Source organism: Balaenoptera physalus, assembly GCF_965194825.1.
Source record: "Balaenoptera physalus genome assembly, chromosome: 20".
Taxonomy (NCBI): Eukaryota; Metazoa; Chordata; class Mammalia; order Artiodactyla; family Balaenopteridae; genus Balaenoptera; species Balaenoptera physalus.
This window is the reverse complement of record NC_138901.1, coordinates 54740238-54765133: the sequence shown is the minus strand read 5'-3', so window position 1 is coordinate 54765133 and position 24896 is coordinate 54740238. Positions and strand designations below refer to the sequence as shown.

Sequence of the window (24896 nt, the reverse complement as noted above, 5' to 3'; positions counted from 1 at the left end):
AGTTATGCAAATAAACTTTTTTTTTTTTTTTTTTTACCATCAGGGGAATTTCATTTTTCTTAAATACTACCTTCTGCAGTTTTAGTTAAAACCTAAGCCATATTCCACTGACACTCAATTTGTAAAAAAGTGCTGAGGCATCTAATATTAGAAAAGTAATAATTCAAAAGCTGTTAGTTCATAGGTCATTTTGTGAGAGTTTATTTTAAGCAATTCAGGGTGCTTTTTTGATTGTAGAATATTCAAATTGTACAAGCGTAGTTGATCTAATACTTTAACTGCCTTAAATTTTGGCAATGAGATGTGGGTAAATATACAAACTGACTTTTACAGTTGAAGGACCAAGATGCAACAATATTAATTGGCTGTTTCTTACAATGGTTTTGCAGATAGTGATTTGTACACTCCACTCTAGTAAAATGCAGTGTGACCACAGTCAACTGCTACCTGTCTATTTATGGTGGAAGGTTTTCAGCAACCAAGAGTTAACCTAGGTGGGATTTCATTCTGCCACACGGCCATGACAGAGCATACAGAGAAGGTGGATGGGCTAGGTTAGAAACTGAAGCACAATTCAGGAGACATGTCTGAGCAGTAATAATACTGTTGATGCAATGCACATCACAAGAGCAAATGGAAATTGGTTTTTTGTCTGTTGTTAGGAGATTATCCAGCTACTAGTGGGGCTATGTGAGGGAACTGTGTCTTCAGCTGAGAAGATCTGCTGTATCTATTTGTGTCAATAGCCAGACTCCCAGCAGGTAATGGTCTCTAGAGTTGTTGATCCAGGTGTGAATATGTTTGAAGGTGTAATTCTATATGGCGTGTCCTTTCGAGGGGAAGATAAACTAAATCTGCTGGTTTTAGCCTTTTGGATTACTGACTTTATTTGAAAGACTGCAAGCAGTAAAGAACTTAGAAATCATCTAATTCAGCTATTTTTCTGATAGAAGAAAATGAGACCCAGGGAGGGTTGCACATTCATGCATTCATTTGAAAGATATCTTTTTAACACTCACTCTGTTGAGGGCAGACACTGACCTGATCATGATTAAGTAGAGTGAACGTATAATTTATCATCCAAGCCAGGACACTTTTGAGAGTGAAATGGGGTGCTATTAATAATTATGGCGAGGCATTAAACAAAAGCCAACACTCCTGGGCAGGGTCTTCCCTGGTAGCGCAGTGGTTAAGAATCCGCCTGCCAATGCAGGGGACATGGGTTCGAGCCCTGGGTTGGGAAGATCCCACATGCTACGGAGCAACTAAGCCCGTGCGCTGCAACTACCGAGCCTACGCTCTAGAGCCCGCGAGCCACAACTACTGAGCCCGTGTGCCACAACTACTGAAGCCCGCGTGCCTAGAGCCCGTGCTCCGAAACAAGAGAAGCCACCACAATTAGAAGCCTGCGCACCGCAATGAAGAGTAGCTCCTGCTCGCCGCAACTAGAGAAAGCCCACGCACAGCAACGAAGACCCAACGTGGCCAAAAATAAAAATAAATAAATTTATTTAAAAAAAAAAAAACGGGTTCGATCCCTAGTCAGGGAACTAGATCCCACATGCATGCCGCAACTAAGAACATGCCACAACTAAGGAGCCGGCAAGCCACAAATAAGGAGCCCTGGAGCCGCAACTAAGGAGCCCGTGTGATGCAACTAAGACCTGGTGCAACCAAATAAATAACTAAATAAATATTAAAAAAGAAAGATCCTGTGAAATCCTGATATAGCTAATTATATCATCCAAACTGGAAACAACTCTGTTGGCAGAAAACATGGTTTTATTACAGGTGCCCTGTATAAAATCTCAACCAAGTTACACACACCCAGAGAAAAATAATTTGTTTTTGTCAAATTGGTAGGTTTTCCATTAATGATAAACATTCAGTAAATATTTATTAAGTGCCTACTATGTACCAGGGTTTGAGATGGACACTGGGAATATAGCAGTGAGCCAGATAGCTTTCACCCCAAAGAACCCCCAGATTAGGACGGAGGATGGAAAAGTAACTAGGCAATTATAATGCAGAGCTAGAAGTGTTTCTTTAGGGCCAAGTACAGGGGGAGCAGTGGGATCCCAGAGGAGTTCATTCATTCATTCATTCATTCAGTTGATCATCATTCAGCATATTTATTGAGCGTCTACAATGTTCCTGGGCACTGTGCTAGGAACAGAGAAACAGTGGGGAAGAGAGAGACACAGTCCCTGTCCTCATGTTGCTTTCAGTCTGGTGGAGAGAAAAGACAGGTAAACAGGTAGCTACAGCTAATGCTATGAGAGGGGAGCCTCTAAGAGGGCACTAAACCCAAATTCGGGGTGGTGAGGTAAGGATCTAAGCAGAGATGGGAAGGATCGTAAGGTGGGGAAGAATGTTCCAGACCAAAGGGACAGTACTGTGCATAGTCACAGGGGCAAGAGAGGCCACGGATAAAGTCATTTGAAGTGGATGGAGCAAAAAGCTGGTGGAGTGCAGCTGCAAGGTGGTGGGAAAGGAGAGCGTTGGCAGGAGATAACCAGTGACCAGAGCCTGACAAATCTTGTAACCCAAGAGTTAAGGAGTTTGGGCTTTTTCTGATGATAATGGGTAAAGAAGAGATTTAAGCAGGGGAATGAAGTGGTCAGATGTTCACTTAAGAAAGTCACTGGCTGCCATGTAGAAAGGGGATTGGAGGGTGAGATGCCAGGGGCAGGAGACCAATTGGGAGGCTGTTGAAGTTCCATTGGCAAGTGCTGGCAATGACCTAGGAACATCCAAGGAGAACATGGACTGATCAGAGAGCTACTTGAGAGGCACAATCAACAGAAAGTGGGGAACCCTGGAGAAGGACTCCAGACATATGCTAGTTTCTGACTTCAGCAATGAAGAAGATAGAAGAGCACCAGAAGTTTGGAAGTGGGGATAGGTAATCAGTTCTTTTCAACGTATGTTGACTGTGAGGGGCCTATGAGAGAGGCATCTGGAGATGTCCTGGGGGCGACTTGGTCTGGAACTGAGGAGAGAGCGCAGCTGGAGTCTGCGATTGGAAGTCTTCATAATAGAGGGGGAACTGAGCCCCTGGGTGTCGGTGAGGTCACTCATGAATGTGTGGAGCGAGATGAGGGTGGGGACAGGGACAGGACCCTGAGAAAGACTGGCATTGAAGAGAGGCTTCAGAAGGAGGCAGGCTCGCAAATAAGGCGGAGACAGGCCAGTCAGGCAGGAGGAGAGCCAGGTGATGGCGGTGGCCAGAAACCAAGAAGGAATTAACACGTATCTGGTATTTACTTTTAACTTTTGGCGTAGATGTGGATGGTTTACAGACAATTTATAAGGGAAAAGCACACATGTGAAACCCTTCTATCCTTTAGCCTTCTTTTCTTTTTTTTTCTGTAATTTAAGAAACGAGTCCTCTCTTTGGCTCACGGAATACCAGAGTTCCCTAAGGCCATAGTTAGAGAACCACTGGCCTAAAAGGAAGTATTATAAGACGCTGGAAGTTTCCTTGGAGTCTAGAAAGAGAGAACCGGGAAGGAAGGACACGTCCCCACTGCTCCTGCAGTGGTTGAGGGCGGAAGCTTAAATATGGCAGGAACATATTTTCAATCTCTTGAGGAGGAGCTCAGTCCAAGGGTCACCTTTCCACCATTCATGGTGCTCTCCCTGCAAGCCTGTTAGCTGGATTTCCCAGGGGTCGCTTAGAAGTCAGCATCTTGTGAGTTTGGTTAGAAAGTGTCAAGTCCTCGGGCTCTAGCAGATCAACCTGAAGGAACCGATGATGTTCAGGGGCCTCCAAAGCTGACGTGGGCCTCAGCGACCCCTTAGGACACTTGTTTAACAGGACAGCAGCCCAGCTCCCCGGGCATGTCATTAGCTGCAGCATATTGTATTGGAGTTTCTGCCTCCCAGCTTGGGGACAGGGATCTGGCAGGGAGGGGCTTGACGCTGTTTGCCTTGAACTCTACACAAGGGAGGAAACAGTAATGAAAATATTGGAGGAGGGTATTTAGCCCCCTGAACTCTCATCTAATCACGTAATCACCCCTTTCTTTCCTGTTCCGCATGATTTTTCCTGGGGAAACCTACTTTCCCTGTAGCTCCCCCAATATACAAAATGAACACCTCTGTGGGTAACTTCTGTCCTGTGGTCCGGAAGGTGACTTCTGCTCTTTGTTGCTTGTTATGGTGCAGCTGGCAAGCAGTGGAAAAACCCTGGCTGGGAACTTGGGTCTCTGTGGTCAGTTTGGCTGACATCATAGAGAGGCCCTGGGGTTTGGGATCGTGTATTTGGGGAGGGTCCACAAGAACAAAAACACTCCCCCACCCTTGAAGGACACACAAGGCATGACGGGTGGCTTGCGCACAAGAGCGCTTAGCTGTAACTACCACCCATAGCCGCTCAGTGTGGGAGATGGGGTGTGGGGGGGCAAGACATGTGCTTGGTGAGGGCTGTGCTGGGGATAGGAGCGTGGGAGGCTCTGTACAATCAAACGCCAAGTTTTAAGATCACTTAGAACCACACAAACAGGGGAAGAGTGCTGGGAACTGAGCGTTTCCTCGGGTGGGGACTGCGGAACCCAGTGGTCCCCTGCCTGGAACCTCGCTCAGCAGAAGCTCAAGGCCTGACTCCTCAGAGCTGAGCATGGGCGTCTTTCCTCTGGCTGCAATTATCTGATCACTGACGCTTCTTCATCTACAATTCAGGAGGTGCTTATCTTACAGAGCTCTGTACCATTACCACTGCCTTTCGGACCCGGATACCCACTGAAGTTCGACCATTCTTGACTGTTTAAAGTAAGCTGTGTGAACGAACCCTCTTCTGCTTGTCAAAAAGAAGAAACGGTTGTTTCAAGATGATGGTTTTCCGTATGTACAGGGTTATCAACATCATCATAGTCATCTTCAGGCTCAATATAGCTTGGGACGGCCATTGTCTTCTTATTTCTAACTTTATTTACTGATGAGTATGCAGCTGGTGGCCAACTTGGGGTTTCCTGTGGGGCTAGAATACACAAAAAGGTATTAAATGCAAAGCTATTGTGTGTTTATATATTTTTGACCAAGTGGCTCTGCATGATTTTCATGGGTTTCGGTGATCCTCCCACTTCCTGGTGGACCAGATCCCCATTTTACAGAGAAAACTAAAGCCCAGACATGACACAGTCTCAGGCTCACCCAGGTGAATAAGTGGCAAATATTGGTCAGACATCTTGACTGGCGTGTTTCTTTGCCTCACTGCACTGCAGTAGGAACCATGAAACAGAAGTTTAGACAAGAAGCTGACCAGAGCTAGTAGCCAAATGAATAGTGTTGTGTTTATAGATACTAATTCTCATAAGGAAGTGATACAAACTGTATTTCCTTTTGGGCACGTCCCTCACAGTGACTTACACTGCTTTCCAGAACTATCTATAATTGCTCATGTCCACCATCTCTCTGCTAAGAAGGAGGTGGGCTGTGGTGTTTTCAAAAGGTGGAATTAGTGGAGGATGGGTACATAGCAAATGGACTAAAGTGGTAGGAAAAAGATAGTGAAACAGCTCAGCTCCACCTGTGGTGGGGCCTGGAACTGCCTCACCGCAATCTCATCTTTTCCTAAGAGAACCTGAAAAACAACCACCATTTCATTTCATACAAATTAGATCTGCAGTTAGATCCAAGTTCATCTTCAGGGTCCAGCAGTCACTAGCTGTGTGGCCATGAGTAGGTTGCTTAACTTCTCTGTGCCTCAGTGTCCTCTTCTGTCAGAGGGACATAATAATGTACCTGCCTCATAGAGGTGTTGAGAGGATTAAATGAGATAGTACCTATAAAGTGCCTAGCATGGGACCTGACACACAGTGCCTGCTCAATAAATGTTAGCTAATATTATTATTTATCCATTCAGTTAAAACATTTTCATCCATTACCTACTAAGCTCCAGGCACTGTTCTTAGTGGTGGGTAAACAGTGGTGAACAAGACAAGAAAGGCACCTATTTCCTAGAGTTTATATTATAATGGAGGAGATAGATAATGAACAAATGAAGGATAACTAAATAAGCCCATTTAGGATTATTGCCATAAGCCTCATAAGGAAAATTAGCAGGATTTCTTTATATAGGATGGTCAGGAATGGCCTCTCTGAGGTGGTGACATTTGAACTGACACCTGAAAGGTGTGGTAAAGCCAGCTCTGTATACAGCTTAAGGAAGAACACTCCAGTCAAGGGAACCAGGCAGATTTTTTCTGATAGGATGTCTGAGAGGCCCAGTGTTCCTTTATACCCATGCTGCAAGCTGGAATTTGAATATGAATTCACACATTGAATATTGGAAGCACTGGTACTTATTCTACCCCCTTAAAACTTAGTTCATCTCTTTAAAACAGGTTGCTGCCATCTGCAAATTCCAGTGTTATAGACTGAGTGTGTGTGTCCCCACAAAATTCATATGGTGAAGCTCTAACCACCAGTGTGGTTGTATTTAGAGATGGGGCCTCTAAGGAAGTAATTAAGGTTAAATAAGGTCATAAGGGTGTGGCCCTGATCCAATAGTATTAGTGTCCTTATAAGAAGAGACACCAGAGAGCTCTCTCCCCTCCATGTGAGGACACAGGGAGAAGGCGGCCATCTGCAAGCCTGGAAGAGTCCTCACCAGAAACCAGATGGGCTGGCACCTTGATCTTGGACTTCTAGCCTCCAGAACTGTGAGAAAATTACTGTTGTTTAAGCCACATTGTCCATGTTATTGTTTTATGGGCAGTCCAAGCTGACTAAACACCAAGATAAATTTATTATTCTACCCTGAATGAGACTGTTATCAACAAAATACACTCACAGGCAACTTCTGGAGAAAGCACACCCCTGGGTGGCAGAGGGGGTAATTGAACTGAGAGTTGATTGGTAACATTCCTGGAAGAGAGGAAGAAGAGGAGTCAGTGTTTGGTTTTGATCACGCCTACTGATTTAAAAGAAAACATCAAGGAAAGTGGATAGAGTTGAACATTCAAATCTTGATCCCTGAAAACTGGAAGCATTTCCTTCCCTTTCTAGGTCTTGTATCCCATTTGTAACTGGCACTCTAAAGAAACCATTTCCTTTAGCCCAGGGACCAGCTAGATTTGAGGGAAGGGAGTTGAAGCACTATAACTTAGAGCTCATCTTCCTGTGTTCATCTGAGCTGGACTAGAAGGGGGAGGTAAGCACCAGGTGTATTTTGATTTGAAAAACAGATGTACTCCTAACGCTAAATGTACACACACCATGTGACAGCAATACTGGGTATATATCCTGCTGATCACCAAAAGATACGTTATAGAACGTTCATAGCAGCGTCGTTCATAACAGCCCCAAACTGGACGCTACCCAAATGCCCATCAGCAGTAGAATGGATAAATTCATCATGGTTCACTCCCACAGTGGAATACTCTATGGCAATAAGAATGAACAATCTATGACCACACACAATGAATCTCACAAAAAAAGGCTGAGCAGAAGAAGCTAAACACCAATAACACATACTGTCTAATTCCATGTATATGAAGCATAAAAAACAAGGAAAAACGAGCCTATACTATTTCAGGTAGTGGTTATCCTTGGGGTTTAATGGCTGAAAGGGAATATATGGGGCTGAGGAGCTGGTAATTTTGTTTCTTGATCTGGGTGTCACCTACCAGCTCTGTTCAGTTTGTGGAAATTCATTGAGTTGTACTCTTACCATGTGTACTTTTCTGTTTATATTATACTTCAGTAAGAAGTTTTAATAAAAAGATAGACTCCAAGAAAGCTTCCTTACCCAGACACCCCATCCCCTCTGTGTACTCTGATTTCCAAACTGGTACTAGATTCTTCTGAGCTGAGTTTTGGCCTCCTGTATGTGCTTAAGTCCCCTGGAATGCAGAAGCGTTTCTGGGGTGAGTGGAGAAGGGGACATGTGGCTACAGCACCATCAGTGACCTCACTCCACCCCTCCATGGCTCTTCCCGGGAGAGGAGGGACATTTACCTGACTTGGGGAAAAATCTAGCTTCTCTCACTTTCTCCTCCAGAGCCGGCCTGAATGCCTAAAGCATATATTCTGCTTGAGTCTTCGCTGTTCAGAGAAAGGGTCCTGCCCTGTAGGGGAGACCTGAGGCTGTCCAGGGCTGCCTATGTACCATGCAGGAAAGTTTGCCTGGTTTTGAATTAGGAAGCAAACTTGGCCATGGAGAAGAGCCACATTCTGCAATGCTGGTTTTATCCTCAATAAAGGCAATACTTTGGTTACCTAACTGCAGGATACATTTGTCTGACTCCTCAAGGGGATCAGAATTGGTGGGGAAGAGATCTGTTATTTGCTGAATCCCTTGAGCCCCAACGAAAGTCACTTTAGAATGACTTTATATTTTTGTTTTTTAATTTATTTGTATTTTAAAGAAACATTATTTATTTATTTTAATTTTCACTTAAAAATTTTTTTGGCCACACCATGTGGCTTGCAGGATCTTAGTTCCCTGACCAGAGACTGAATCCAGGCCCTCGGCAGTGAAAGCGCAGAGTCGCAACCACTGGACCGCCATGGAATTCCCTGTGCATACGTTTTAAAGAAAGGACTGGCCCTGGACCAGCTTCTGGGAGATAATCTCTAAACCCTTGGAATATCCTGCCTGATAAGAGTGTCTTTGTATTAAGGGGCCTTGGGCTAGCCAGATAGTTTATGCTAACAATGTGACTGATGGTGAATGCCTACTGTGTTTGCCAGGGGCCCTGGGTCTTTCTGTATCAGTTTGGCCTCAGGAGACTGAATTACCTACAGTAGGTCATGCAGGCGCTCCTTGCCTTTGTGACTTGCCCTGATAAAAACCCTAGAAACCAAGGTTTGGGTGAGCTTCTCTGGTTGGCAATGCTTCACACATGCTGTCACACATCAGTGTTGGGAGAATTAAGTGCGGTCTGTGTGATTCCCCTGGAAGAGGACAACTGCCCTGGACTCCACCTTATGTGCCTTTTCCTTTGCTGAGTTTAATCAGTATCCTTTCTCTGTGATAACCTATATAACCTTTTCTGGGTCCTGTGAGTCCTTCTAGCAAATAATCCAGCCTAAATGTGGTCTTGGGGACCCCCGACAGAGATAGCAATCACAAAGCCTCAAAGATATCAGAAAATACAAAAGTAACGCGAATGGCATATTTTTTAGAAGACTCTACTTGTAATCCAGCTAAAGAAAAGAAGGGTAAACCTAACCCTGAGTGGTGGGCCCAGAACACAGCGCCCGACCCGTGACCTCTATCAAACTAGACGAGACTTGGGAGGACTTGGAGAGCCGAGAGAGCCAGGTGGTGCCCTGCACCCCCAAAGCCCTGAGGTCTCTCCCCTTACAGTGGGGAGAGTTGGCAGACACGATATTTCCCTGGAATTTAAGACACACATTCTTAGCGCGGGCGCAAGAATGGAAGTGAACAGGTGGTTCTTGAAATTAAAAAGCAGAAGTGTTCCCCCCCACTTACTCATACATTGTTTCTTCATCTCTCTGCTTTTGTTTCAAGGGCTTGGTAATTTCCCATCTCTTGCCTAAGGAAACAAATAAGCATATTCATTTAGGAAGAATTATCAAAATTTGTGATTTTTAGAGTTTAGAAGAGATCAGAGACCCGGCAGGTTCAGGACTTGTGGGAGAAGAACCACCCAGAGGAAACAGACTTAGGGACACAGAGCTCACAAGTGATAGAGCCAGAATTTTTTTTTATAGATGTAGTTACATTTTGTTTTATTTTATTTTATTTTGGCTGCGCTGGGTCTTCGTTGCTGCATGCGGGCTTTCTCTAGTTGCGACAAGGGGGAGCTACTCTTTGTTGTGGTGCGTGGGCTTCTCTTCATGGTGGCTTCTCTTTTTGCGGAGCACAGGCTCTAGGTGCGCAGGCTTCAGTAGTTGCAGCATGCGGGCTCAGTAGTTGTGGCTCGTGGGCTTAGTTGCCCACGGCATGTGGGATCTTCCCGGAGCAGGGATCAAACCCGTGTCCCCTGCATTGGCAGGTGGATTCTTAACCACTGGACCACCAGGGAAGTCCTAGAGCCAGAGTTTTACCCAGGCCGTCTGACCACAGAGCCTAGGCACTATCCAATGTAGGCTGTGCCTGTTTCCTCGTTGCCTAGTACTATATCTACCTAGCACGTAGCTGGCATTCAGAAATACTGGTCGAGTGAATAGCCAAAAGTATGGTTGGGAGGAAATGAGATAAAGAATGGGAAAAGCAGTTTGTAAACTGTGATATGCTGGACATGTAAGTTATTATTAATTATAACCTGCTTGTTAATAGGAGTGGGGTCAAGTTAAAAGAGAATAGGTAAAGATTTTGTTCAGGATCATATTTTTGTCCATATCTAAAAATGAAATGTTTTAAAAATGTAGAGAGAACACTAGGGGCTAGAATACACTTTTTGTATTAAAAAAGACTAATTACCATCAAGGGGTGGAGGGGAAAGAACATTGAACAGGCAGCCCAGTGAACCTGCGTTCTGGTTCCAACTCTGCTACCAATTCCTAGGAGACCTCAACCAAGGATCTGCCTGTCTCTGAACCTTAATTTTCTTATCTCTAAAAAGAGATTGAGAAGAATGACAAAAGTTTTCACTTCTTGAACAGCCCTGACCTTTCAGCAATGGTTCAGCAGGATTCTGAGGCTGTGTCCAGATTGCAACGGGAGGACAGTGCCTTGATCATGGAGGGATGCCTGCCCAGGTTACCCCAGGGCAAGATGGCTGTACCTCTCAGTGTATTTACCATCCCCAGGTGTACTCCAGGCCTAGGTCATTATGTAAAGGGATAGGAGCTCAAGAAAACACACCATTGAATCAAGGGTTTCATGTTTCTAGAGATGAATGGTAAAGTAGAAACCCACTTGTAGATCATCTAAAGTTACATTTATCCTCCAGGAAGCTGCTTATTTATGTCCGAGAATGCTAAGAACCTCTATCCGAGGCAGATGTAATACCAGAAAATTCAGAGTATGGTCTTAGAGTAGGCGATCATAGTGGTCAGACTTGTTGATCATGGAATGAATCCATTTTTCATGCCTCAAGACATTTTTTTAGACCACTTTATTGGGGAATGATTGCCATACAAAAAGCTGTACGTATTTCATGTATACAACATGCATACAACTTGATGTGTTTGGAATCAAGACAGTTTTTGACATTCCATGGACTTGTACTCTCTTTCATTTTCCAGAGGTAGGATGCTGTGATTGGCAACCACACTGAAGAGAGATAGCATTAGTGCACAGTGTGCCCTGAAACAGATTCTGCTTTCACCCAAACCATTGGAGCTGGAAGAGTTCTTGGAGATTAGGTAACCTCCCTCCCTTCACTATTCAGAGGGGGAAACTGAGGCCCAGAGACACAGATTAGTGGCAGGGCTAGGACTCAAACCCAGAATGCATGATGCTAAATCCAGAGTTCAGCCTATACAGGCCCAGAACTAATCTTTTGCCCTAAAGAAACCCTAATACACTGATAACCACCTCTCCCCTCCCCTACCTCCACCTGCCCAAATGAGATGGTCATTACCTTGTCTAAACAGATGCCTACAGACACAGAACAGGAAGATGCTCAGGCCCACGGAGACAAAGATGATGGCCACAGCCAAGATGATCCAGAAATTGTCCCTCCACCAATCCGTTGCCATGGGATCCTGAGAAGAATGGAGAGAGAGGAATGAGGCATGAGTGAAAGGCTTCCTGGGGCGGTGGGGGCAGTTCTCTACCATGCTGTGCAGCTGCATCTGCTTAGGGACCAGGCAGGCACTGGTTCACAGTCAAACCCTGCTGATTAGCAGCTGGGAGACCTCAGGCAAGTGACTTAACCTTCTCCAAGCCTCAGTGTCCTCATCTGCAATATGGGAATGATACTGTCTACTACCTCACAGGGAATTTACGAAGATTAGAGGTAAAGACATGTACTTATTAGTTACTCTAGAAACTGTAGACATATTCACTGTTCTTTCTTATACCGTTAAACATGCAGCAGGAAGGGAAAATGCCATTTAAAGCAATAACTCTCTGCAGTTGTTTTTTTTTTTAAATTAATTAATTAATTAATTTATGGCTGTGTTGGTTCTTTGTTTCTGTGCGAGGGCTTTCTCCAGTTGCGGCAAGTGGGGGCCACTCTTCATTGCGGTGCGCGGGCCTCTCACTATCGCGGCCTCTCTTGTTGCGGAGCACAGGCTCCAGATGCGCAGGCTCAGTAGTTGTGGCTCACGGGCCTAGTTGCTCCGCGGCATGTGGGATCTTCCCAGACCAGGGCTTGAACCCGTGTCCCCTGCACCGGCAGGCAGACTCTCAACCACTGCGCCACCAGGGAAGCCCCTCTGCAGTTGTTTTTATATCAAAGGGGCAACATAGACTTAATTCATAAAAGGCGAGATAGAATTTTGAGAGCTTTTTTGTTTTTTGAGGTGGGGGTTAGAAAAATACCTTGATGGGTCTCTTTGAGTGAGGCACGGTCAGAGGGAGAAGGTAAAGATGCAAAGCAAACTGAATTAGTAACAGGAACTTGGGGGCTAAAGCCTGGCTGACTAGAGAGGAGGAGAGTCTGGGAAGAGGGTCAAAGCAGAGGGAGAGGTCACGAAGAGAGTAGGTCTTAAATGTTCTCCCCACAAGAAAGAAAGAGTAATTGTGTGGCGTGATGGAGGTGTTAGCTATAACACTATGGGGGTAATCATTATACAATATGTAAGTGTATCAAATCAACAGGTAGTACACCTTCAAGTTATGCAATGTTATGTGTCAATTGGAGGTGTTAGCTAACACTATGGGGGTAATCATTATACAGTATGTAAGTGTATCAAATCAACAGGTAGTACACCTTTAAGTTATGCAATGTTATGTGTCAATTACATCTCAATAAAGCTAGGAAAAAAAAAAAGAAGAGAGCAGAAAATTGGAGCATCAGTAGAAAGTCCCCTTGGTGGAAAATGACCAATGCATTTGTAGGAAAGTTACATCTAATATTCAGTCTTCAATTGTTGCCTGTAAAATGCTGTGCTGTGATTGTCTTTTCCCATCAAATCTTCAATAAAATTAGACAACAGAAGCTTGTATGAACAGAACCTGGGGAGAAATGACATGTGTGCAGTGGTTTTTCAAGCCAGGGGTGACACACGGGCAAGTAGAACAGCAGCTGCCAGGCTCCAAGTGACGGTGGGGAGCAGGCTGCAGGATGGACTCGTAGGAGTAACCTCCAGGAATTCAGGGAGATCTTGGGGAGGGGCTGGGCTCCCCTCATCTGTGGAATGGACACTTTGCTAGTTCATTTGGATGTTAAAATAAAAATGATTCTTGGGGCTTCCCTGGTGGTGCAGTGGTTAAGAATCCACCTGCCAATGCAGGGGACATGGGTTTGAGCCCTGGTCCGGGAGTATCCCACATGCCGCGGAGCAACTAAGCCCATGCACCACAACTACTGAGCCTGCACTCTGGAGCCCACGAGCCACAACTACTGAAGCCCGGGCACCTAGAAGCCGTGCTCTGCACCAAGAGAAGCCACTGCAATGAGAAGCCCGTCCACCGCAACAAAGAGCAGCCCCCACTCGCCGCAACTCGAGAAAGCCCGTGCATAGCAACGAAGACCCAACACAGACAAAAAAAAAAAAAGATTCTTGAGGCCTGGGAGATATCCAGACATGTTCTGGTTAAATGAGAATCACCTTCCTGTGTCACCATTTAGCCAATGGAAACTCACCCATGCATGTTCATGTACTGCCATTTCTGATTCATGCTTTTGAGCTATTATTAACAACATCAGTGGGGACCCAGGCAGGGGGCCAAGGAACAGGGGCCAAATTAGGCTGCTGCTAAAGCCGTTATTACTACAAAGACCTAATGACTTGGCTTACTATTTAAACATGTGTTTGTATTCCTGGCATAGTGTCTTCATTTATTAAGTTGTTATATAACGATTTGGATTTTTAGTTGCAAACATCAATTCTTTTGTGAAGGTTTGGCTTGATCAATATAATGTTCTTTGGCTATTCAGAAAGTTATATGTGGCAAACCAATCACGTGTAACTAGTACTCTTCTATAAACGTGATTCTGCAGCTTACTTTTTTGTTCAACATTATGTTTTTGTCATTTATTGATGTTGGTAGATGTGCTGGGGATTCACTTTTAAGGGAGTGAAGTGTCATCTACCAGGGATATCACCCCCACAAAGCATGCACTCAGCAGATGTTTTCTTGTAGATCACCTTCTCAGGGTGCACAAAAGAAAGCAAGAGAGGAAGAAGACCAAAGGGAAAAAGGAAGACCGTGGAGAATGGAAACTTGGCTCTCAGCAGGGGCCTGTGAAATTTGATTGTGCAGAGCCCAGTGTGGTCAAAGGGCACTGGACTTAAGAAGATGCCACATATCAGAAGGCAGCCTCTTTGTTCTACAAACCTAAATTGGAATCTCACCTTCTTTAGCTCTAGGGAACCAGTTAGATAAATAGATACATAGATACATGGAATGATGGATGAATGGATGGATGGATGGATGGATAGATAGACAGATGGACAGAAATTTCTTCCCTCCATTTTCTCATTATCTTATTTATTCATTTTTATTGAACTATAGTTGACTTACAATACTTTGTTAGTTTCAGGTATACAGCAAAGTGATTCAGTTTTATATATATACATATATATATATATAAAATATTCTTTTTCAGATTCTTTTCCATTATAGGCTATTACAAGATGTTGAATATAGTTCCCTGTGCTACACAGTAAATCCTTGTTGTTTATCTACTTCATATATAGTAGTATGTATCTGTTAATCCCATACTTCTAATTTATCCCTCTCCTCCTTCCCCTTTGGTAGCCATAAGTTTGTTTTCTATGTCTGTGAGTTTGTTTCTGTTTTGTAAATAAGTTCATTTGTATTATTTTTTTAGATTCCACATGTAAGTGATATCATATAATATTTGTCTTTCTCTGTATGACTTCCTTCACTTAGTGTGATAATCTCTAGGTCCATTCATGTTGCTGCAAATGGTGATATTTCATTCATTTTTATGGCTGAGTAATATTCCATTGTGTATATATACCACATCTTCTTTATCCATTCATCTGTTGATGGACACTCATTCTCTTTTCTCTTATTTAAATGTCTCCTGGTTCTTAGTCTAATTTTCCCCTCATATTTTCTATCTCTTCGTCTTTTTCTTTTACTCTTGAAGGATTTCTCCAACAAGAAACATAAACATACTCTTTAGAGCTATAGAAACACATACCAGACATAGAGTTAAAAGCTGTGCATCTGAAGAGTATGACTGGACAGAAGGAGGGAAGTGGGAGACCAGGCAGCTGTGACTTTTCACTATAAACCCTCTGAATTCCTTGATTTTTTAACTTTTGCATTTACTTTGATAACATTGAAAAAAGGGCCAGTTAACCATATAGCGTAGCTTCCCATTGTTCAGATTTCAAGTTCAAAGAAATTTTATTCTCATCAGATTCTTGGGGAAGAAAGAGGAAGTAGGATGATGTCAAAAAGTGAAACTATGGGTCACTTTTCAGAACTATGCAGAATGGTAAGCATTCTGCAGTTTTTTTGTTACAAATCGAATGGATTTGAATTGCCATCAGGTGTTTCACATGTGTTCGGTGCGCCAAGCATTCTGCAAGAGCTTTCTCATTGCTCACCTCATTTCATGCTCACCACCATAGCCTTTTCTAGACAGGGGCCTGAGACAGAGGTGAAATGACCTGCCCCAGGTAGGAGGGAGGGCGGAACGCTTTCTCTCTGTGTCACAGGGCCTTCCTCTGTTGATGTTAGTCATGATGCCTCCAAATCATCAAGGAAAGGCCAAATGGGGGTCAAGATACCTTACTTTGAAAGGAGCACTGATGTGGTAGTGATATGGTGGTGTGAGGGCCCAAGGGATTCCCTAGAATGAATGATCAGGGCCCACAGCTGAGAATGAAAGTCCCAAGTTCCCCACAATCTAAGATCAGAGAAATAGCACTCTTCCCCATGGACTGCTGACATAAGCCTTTTCAACAGAACCAAGAAGAGCTTGTCTTCTTGGAAGAAAGCAGCTGAGAGAGGGGGCCCACGAAAACCACATCCCGTTCCCAGTTAGATGTTCTCTGGACTACCAGGCTAGTTTAATAGCCAGGGTGTCCCCAAAGAGGGGACAGGAGCTCTGGGGAGAGATGGCAGGGAGTACAGCCAGTGGGGAGTGTGTCACGGCTGCATGGTCAAGTTCAGGTCCTGGAAAGGTATGGAAGCTGAATCCCACCTGTGTTGCCAGGCCTGGAGTAGATAAGGTTGTGGGGCGCAGACCTCCTGAGAGCTACTGAAGTGTGGGGCAAAGAGATGTTTGCATGAGAGGATGCTGGCAGCCAGCCCAAAGATGCAGCTGAGTCTCTCAAGGGACCGCAAGGGACCTCTCAAGGGCCAGGGGTTGAGTCTCCACCCAGCAGCACAAACTTGATCAGCAGCAATGGCCCAGTGAGGGGAGACTTCCTGGGGAAAACTGTCTGTCCCTGTCTTTCCTCCTCAATCTCATACCAGGGAAGTAAATGCAGGGAAGTTAAGGAGCTGAGACAGCCCTCACTCCTCTCTTTACTCCCCTCATTGGGCAAAGGGGTGGAGCTTTGAGTCAAAGATAAGAAGGAAGTTTTCATTTTTATTTATTGGCTGCACCGGGTCTTAGTTGTGGCACGTGGGCACTTAGCTGCAGCATGTGGGATCTAGTTCCCTGACCGGGGATCGAACCTGGGCCCCCTGCATTGGGAGCGTGGAGTCTTAACGTCTGGACCATCGGGAAGTCCCAAAACGGAAGTTTTTAAATGAGCATGACTAAATTTTTAAAACTGAAATGAATCTGCTTAGTAATCAAAAGTAACTTAAAAGTTTTGGAATTGGACTGAAATGTCACTGGGGGAGGCGGGAACTCAGGCAGCAGCGGTCATTAGAAACAAAGTGTACTTGTTTGCTATGGCTGCTCCAACAAATTAGCACAGATGCAGTGGCTTAAAACAACACAAGAGTATTATCTTATAGTTCTGGAGGACAGAAGGCCAGCATGATGCCACTGGGCTAAAATCAAACTATGGGCTGGGTTGGGTCCCTTCTGGAGGCTCCACTAGAGAAGCCATTTCCTTGCTCTTTTCAGCTTCTGGAGGCCGCTCGTGTTCCTTGGCTCATGGCCCCTTCCTCCATATTCAAAGCCAGCAATGTTGCATCTCTCTGACAGTTCTTCCCTGGCCACATGTGACCTCCTCTTGCCTCCCTCTCCCACTTACAAGAACTCTTGTGATTACATTAGGCTCACCTGGGTAATCCAGGATCATCACCCCATCTCCAGGTCAGCTGATTAGCAACCTCAATTGCACCTACAACCTTAGTTCCCCTTTGCCATGTAATCTGACATAGTCACAGGTTGCAGGAATTGGGACGTGGACATCTTGGGGTGAGTGGGGCACCACACGAACCACTTCATGCTCACACGGCAATAAGATTCTAGTTAAAGTTGTTCCATGGGTTTACACATTTTAAAATTTCATTTTTTTTGCCTTCTATTGATGTCTCCAGAAGGAAAAGAAGTCAGTGATAATTCTGCCATCTTTGACCAGAAGCCCACCACAGAGTGCTCGATGTTGCTGACCCAGTGAAGAAGCAGTGGAGACCTGCCACAAGGCTGGGGACAGACACGGGTCTCTTATGAAAAGAAACATTTATCAGCTTGGTGTCAGCCTGGCAGAGTAAAAAGAGCACAGACTTTGGCATCAGACAGAGCTGAGCTGCAATCTTAGCTTAGTCAATCTAGACTTAGACTAGTCTAGTTAACTAGACTAGTTAAATCTAGTCTTAGACTAGCTGTGTTGCCTTTAGCAAATTGCTTAATCTCTGAATTCTCTCTTTTTATCTGTAAAATGGGGGTAATAAGAACACCCCCAATACCAGGTTATAATAAGGATTAAGTGATAACATGTATATCACTGGTTCTCAACATTGGCCTCCCATTAGAATCATCTGGAGAACTTTACTAAAACAAACAAACAAAACCCCAGTGGCCAGGCCGCAGGTTGGGAACTTCAGCTATTCCTCAAGCTCTTGCCCTGGGGTCTGACACACCAAGGCCCTTGATAGCTAACAACTAAAAGCAGCTCCCATAGTTCTCTTACTCTTCCTTCTTCCATTTATGGTGTCCACCAGATGCTCCCCCAGTTGACAAGACTGAGGTCAGGCCCTGCAGCTCCCTGACCTCCTCCCGGCAGCCAGGACACCTCACCTGTACTGTGGACTCAGCTCCTCGCCCTCCCATGGCCTGGGACCTGCTGACCTATGGTTCAGGGTTGGACCAGCTCTGGCCACGCCCAAAAAACAAAAAGTCTGAGGTCATATGAAGGTTCTCAAGGCCGGACTTGGAGTCAGAGATAAGGCAGGGCCCTGTGAGCCAGAGTGGGGGCCCATGGTACAGTATAGACCAGAAGAGGGTAGGATCCAGTGTGGCCCCAGAGCTGGGGCAAGAACTTGAGGAATATCGGAAGTTCGCAACCTGCGGTCAGGCTACTGGGGTTTTGTTTGTTTGTTTTAGTAAAGTTCTCCAGATGATTCTAATGGGAGGCCAATGTTGAGAACCAGTGATATACATGTTATCATTTAATCCTTATTATAACCTAGTGTTGGGGGGTGTTTTTATCACCCCCATTTTACCGTAACAGAACTGAAAGTAGAACCCTCGGTCAAGAAATTCCAATATTGGCAAGACCTCAGCTTTTAGCTGTGACTTGTTCCAAATCATAAGAACCTCAATATGAGAATGCATTTTAGAAAAGTAACATACATTATGTGCTACTTTACCATGAGTTCAACCACTCTATAAGGCAGGTCATAATTATAATCCCATTTTACAGATAAGAGAATAGAAGCTTAGAAGAGCTCAATTAACTTGCCTAAGGTCGCAGATCTAGTAAGTGGAAAAATCCGAAGCTGAACCCAGGGCCCTAAATTGTGACCATCAAGCCAGAGCTTTGGGAAATATATGAAAATGCAGATACCAGAGTCCTATGTCCCTACTCTACTCCCAGTTCTGATTTGTAGGTCTGTTGTGGGACTCGGGAGTCAGCATTGTTAACAAGCACTCCAGTTGTCTCTCAGACCTCGGGGAGGAACACTGCATCCAGCCAGCCTTCAGAGCCCCCAGCTGGGGCAGGTGAGGAAGCTGGAGGCTTGTTCCCTGCAACATTCATAGGCAGTAGGAACAGCAGTTGAGTAGAATGAAAGCACTGAAAAAGACTCCTTGGGCTTCCCTGGTGGTGCAGTGGTTAAGAATCTGCCTCCCAATGTAGGGGACTCGGGCTTGATCCCTGGTCTGGGAAGATCCCACATGTCGCGGAGCAACTAAGCCTGTGCGCCACAACTACTGAGCCTGAGCTCTATAGCCCGCGAGCCACAACTACTGAGCCCCCATGCCACAACTACTGAAGCCCACGCGCCTAGAGCCCATGCTCCGCAACAAGAGAAGCCACCACAATGAGAAGCCCGTGCACCACAACAAAGAGTAGCCCCCGCTCGCCGCAACCAGAGAAGAGCCCGCAGGTAGCAACGAAGACCCAACGCAGCCAAAAATAAAATAAATTAATTAAAAAAGAAAAGACTCCTTGAACCCAAAGACCTCTCCTGTTTGCTTGTCACAGTGATGATGGAATTCCATCATCAAGTCACTCTCTTCAGAGCAAAGTTCCACGCTCCCTCCTCTCCCCACTTCCCATTTGCCTGGGTGTGCCAGACACTGAGGAAGAGGAGCTGATTTTTACTAGGATATGAATGACTTCATTGGAGCCTCAGGATTCCCCCCAGGGCGCTGGCAGGAGCAGGGGCATCCTAGAACCCTATCCAGAGTCCTTAGAGGATAGTCATAACCGAATATGACATAGGAATGAAGTTCCTGCAGGACTAACAAGACCCAGGAAGACCCTGTTGTCTGGCCATAGTCCTCCCTGCTTGTCGGGCCCCTCCCTGCTTCACAGATGCTCCCCGCTCCAGAGCTTAGTGTCCTGCACTCTCTTCCCCGCTTTCTCCTCAATCATCCTGTCCTCAGGACAGACGCTGCATCTCATTCACCCCTCTGATAACAGCTTAAAGGGAGCTCTGGTCAGCCTGATGAAAGCCCAGAAGGCGAGGGAAGCCTGAATTTCAAGAAGGGAGGAAAGTGAGCTTGTTTGTTTCAAATACAGAGAGTCAGCGTGTTTATATACTGTGAAGGTGTCAGGAAAGAGGACAAAATGAAATACAGGGATAGAAGAGAGAGAAGGAGCTACCTTCAGGGGCCCAGATGGAAGGATCCACTTTTAAAAGGGAACAAGGGTGGAGAGAGGGCTGTGCTGCTCAGGGGAACCAGACTGGGGTGGAGGCCGGACTGAGAGCTCATACCGAAAGCTCCCATTCTCTCTGAATTAGGAAGAGTCAACAGGCGGGGTTCCGGGTTGGGGGAGGGGCAGACATCCCTGCCTCCCCGCAATATGTTATGATCAATATGCTAAATGCATTTTTCCTCCCTCTGAGCCTGCCTACTCTTACTGTAACAGCTGTCTGTTGGCTTATTTGATGTTCATTGTCTGTCTCCCACACTGGCCTGTGAGCTCCAGGAGATCAAGGGCCTGGCTGCTCTCTTTTGCACTCTTTCTAGTGCCTAGAACATCGCCTGGAGCGCAGTAGGCGCACCATACGTATCTGAGAATATACGACTGAATGACCGATGCCCCGGCCTTTTCCCCTCTTTCCTCCGCCATTGGCGGACTTCCCCTCTAATGATGCAGAGCAGTAGGCGGTTTGGATCCAGGGTCTGAAATTCGAGTACTGGGCGTTCTAATTCTAAAGCACCTCACCTGGACACACGACCTTGGGCAGGCTCGCTGCTCTCCTCCTGCCTTTGGCCGTGGGCGTCAAGCAGCTGGCTGGGAAGCAGAGGCCAGGCAGACGTTGCAGGGTGGAGTGGCAGCTTCTTTCTTCTTCCTCAGTCCTCCAGTAGCCTAAGGCGCTCGATTCTGAGTAGTGTCAGGGTAGGAGAGCAGTCTAAAAGCAACCACCACCCCAGCTCTGACTCTCACTTCCCCAAAACGCATTTCCGGGGACTCGGTGACAGAAACTACATTCACTGTCCGTCACAGGGAATTCTGGAGACTTTGGGTTTATTCAGGAATCTGCTTTTTTTTTTTTTTCCCCCTTTAACCAAGTTCCTCTAAGACGTAGAATTTACAGTGCGACAGCTACACATATATTCACATAAATAAAACACATTTCAGGGCTTCCCTGGTGGCGCAGTGGTTATGAATCCGCCTGCCAATGCAGGGGACATGGGTTCAATCCCTGGCCCCGGAAGATCCCACATGCTGCAGAGCAACTAAGCCCGTGCACCACAACTACTGAGCCCACGTGCCACAACTACTGAGGCTGGATGCCACAACTACTGAAGCCCGCGTGCCTAGAGCCTGTGCTCTGCAACAAGAGAAGCCACTGCAATGAGAAGCCCGCGCACTGCCAAGAAGAGTAGCCCCCGCTCGCCACAACTAGAGAAAGCCTGCGCACAGCAACGAAGACCCAACATAGCCAAAAAAAACAAAAACAAAAACAGGTTTCACAAAATGTCTTTAGGACACGTGATGCACTCCAACTAACATTTTCTCACCTATACTAGCCCATTTCATGAGAAAAGTCCTGAGTGTAAACCCCTCAATTTATTTCAAAATGGTCATGACCTGTGTATTAAAAAACTCGAGTTTTTCTCATGAAAAAGAAATGATCTGAAATAGCCATGAGTCCCAAAAGGTGTGGGTAGAATGCACGTGTTGGGGGGGAATTAGAATTTCAGAAAGTTGGAGTTGGAAGAAGTCTCTGTGGGAAGAGGCAGACTTGTAAACAGCTTAGCAGGAAGACAGGGAGACCTGAATATGAATCCAGCTCCTCACTCTCTGCCATTAAGGGCTTCGTGGACTTGGACACAAATCCCTCTACCCGAGGCCTGCACTGTCCAAGACAGCAGCCACTGGCCCTGTGAGGCCATTCCACTGAGCACTGGCTAGATGGCTAGTCGAGGCCGGGATGTGCTATAAGTGTGAAATACACACTGGATTTCAAATATTTGGTACAGAAAGAAGAACATAACAGATCTTATTAATAAAGAACCTGCTGTATAAAAAAATAAATAAAATTCCTAAAAAAACTCATTAATAAATATTTATCTCGATTACATGTTGAAATGAAAATATTTTGGATATAGTGGGTTAAGCAAAATGTATTATTAAAATTAATTTCAGCTTCCCCCCCCTTTCTAATTTTTCCCCCCAGTTGAAAATCCCCCCCTTGACCCTCCTGCTCACACTCAAATTCTTAGGATTACCATCTGGGCATTACTATACTTACTGGTATCAGCTCAAACATTGTAACACTGTGTAAAAACAGAATGGAATTCAACAGCAGAATGGATAAATAAGCTGGTATAGTCATACAATGAAATGCTACCCAGAAATTTTAAAAAATGAATTCCTGATACACACAGCAGCATAGATGAATCCTGACAACATTACAGTAAGTGAAAGAAGCCACATTTGAAAGAGTACAATCTGTATGAGTCTCTGTGTATGAAGTTCAAGAACAGACTAAACTATTGTGATAGAAATCAGAATAGTGGTTTCAATGGGGGCAGAAAGGATCTGGTTGGAAAGGGCACAAGGGGATGGAAATGTTTACATCTTGTTATGCAATTGTCAAATGTACTGAACGGTACATTTAAGACCTAGGCACTTTATTGATAATTATACATCATCAAAAAATAAAAATAAAAAATAGAATGAGCTGCCTTTCAAGCACTTAGCTGGCTGGGCAGGGAATGAAGTTTGCTGGTAGGAACTGGATGGAGACTGTTGAATTCCTCTGGGTATTGGGGCAGGGGTGGGGGTCTGGAGTTCTGGGGGAGAATGGGAGGAGGAGAGGAAGGGGAGCCAGCTGGATGGTTGGAAAGTGGGAGAAGCATCTGGTCGAAGATGATCAGGGATGGAGTGGCCAAAGGGCCAATGGCATTTTAAGAACAGGGCTGTATTATGTCAGTTTGCAGTGGTTTGCATTACTGCATTAGAAACTTCCCCTATGGCCCCATCCAATCTTTAGTAAAGTCTACTGCATCTGCCAATGCGTTGGTGCACAGTTTTGTTTTGGTGATGTGGGGAGTGAGGTAATGACTGAGTTTCATCCCTGGGTCAGTGCAGTATGGAACAGAGGCTCACCCACAGGGGCTCAGAGCTGGGCTGGCCATGGGAAGGTGGAGGCCTCCTGGGAAGCCCACAGAAATCTGTAGGAGGGCTTTGGACTTCGCAGGGCATGGAATGAGGGTTTGAGCTGCTCTCCACCTAGATCTCAAGTGTCTGGGAGATTGTAGACAATATTGAGGCTACACTTGCAAGTCAGCATGAGCAGTGCTTGCCCAAATTCGCCTCTTGTTCCCAGACTGTCACTGCCCAGGCTCAGTGAGGCCAAGTTCCCACCTGACCACCTCACTGTTGTCAGCACCAGAAATGGCCATGTGGATAGTTGATGGCCACTTAAAATCCAGCTGTGGCTGCGGAAGGGCAGGGCAGTGTAGTAAAAGGAGTTCAGCCTCTCTTCTCCTCTCTCTATCCTTCCATTTCTGTGAAAGGCTAAATATAAGGCCTAGAGAACTAAGAAGGAGAAGGCAAGCCAAACATATACTTTTTTGCACATGCTGCCTTCAGTATGACAGCTTATCACACCAGCTCTCAGATTAATCTTGTCATCTGGTTTATTTCATTATAGGGCTTGACTCTGTTTCACATTGAAATATTGACACATTCACCCATCATAGTTTATTGCTCCCCTGGCCACAGTTAGAAACTACATCTATTTGCTAGCAAAAAATGAAAGATGATCGCAAAATCCTATCCTGGCAAAGTTATAGTGAAACGGACCCTCCCACAGGGCCAGTGGTAGTATACATTGATCTCATTTTTAAAAAAATTTATTTATTTAATTTATTTATTTTTGGCTGCGTTGGGTCTTCGTTGCTGTGCGCGGGCTTTCTCTAATTGCGGAGAGCAGGGGCTACTGTTCGTTGCAGTGCACAGGCTTCTCATTACGGGGGCTTCTCTTGTTGTGGAGCATGGGCTCTAGAGCTCAGGCTCAGTAGTTGTGGCACACGGGCTTAGTTGATCCGTGGCATGTGGGATCTTCCCGGACCAGGGCTCGAACCCGTGTCCCCTGCATTGGCAGGCAGATTCTTAACCACTGCACCACCAGGGAAGCCCTATACATTGATTTTTTTTTTGAGTTTTATAAATTTATTTATTTATTTATTTAATATTTGGCTGCCTTGGATCTTCGTTGCTGCGCGCGGGCTTTCTCTAGTTGTGGCGAGCAGGGGCTACTCTTCATTGCAGTGCGTGGGCTTCTCATTGCAGTGGCTTCTCTTGCTGTGGAGCATGGGCTCTAGGCTCACGGGCTTCAGTAGTTGTGGCACATGGGCTCAGTAGTTGTGGCTCACAGGCTCTAGAGCGCAGGCTCAGTAGTTGTGGCGCACGGGCTTAGTTGCTCCATGGCATGTGGGTTCTTCCCGGACCAGGGCTCGAACCCATGTCCCCTGCATTGGCAGGCGGATTCTTAACCACTGCGCCACCAGAGAAGTCCCTACATTGATTTTTTAAAAATTTTTTGGAAAGAAATTAGTAGTACATTTGAAAATGGGCTTCCCTCCATCTTATAACATTACTGGAGTATGTAGCTGGAGATGGCTGGGAGAAAGCACAGAAGAGTGAATTTTGATTGTTTAGTGTGTGAGAGTAGGGTCTGTCTTTCTTTCCCTGCCACCCAGCCTTGCTGTGAGGCATAAAGCAAACACAGTTTCAAAAATTTAGGTATCACATTTTATAAGAGCTTCTGCTCCCTGCTCCCAAATAGGTTGATA

The 24896-nt window shown here is 45.4% G+C and overlaps 1 protein-coding gene across 1 annotated transcript; it reads right to left on the bottom strand.

Moving 5' to 3' along the window:
• Nucleotides 1–1282: 1282 nt before the first annotated feature.
• SCIMP (SLP adaptor and CSK interacting membrane protein) lies at nt 1283–24261 on the bottom strand. Its single transcript, XM_082442330.1, is given in 5 exon segments — nt 1283–4805; nt 4809–4981; nt 6797–6870; nt 9443–9506; nt 11502–24261. Coding segments are annotated over 5 exon segments (651 nt in total). The 5' UTR covers nt 11716–24261; the 3' UTR covers nt 1283–4679.
• Nucleotides 24262–24896: the final 635 nt, after the last annotated feature.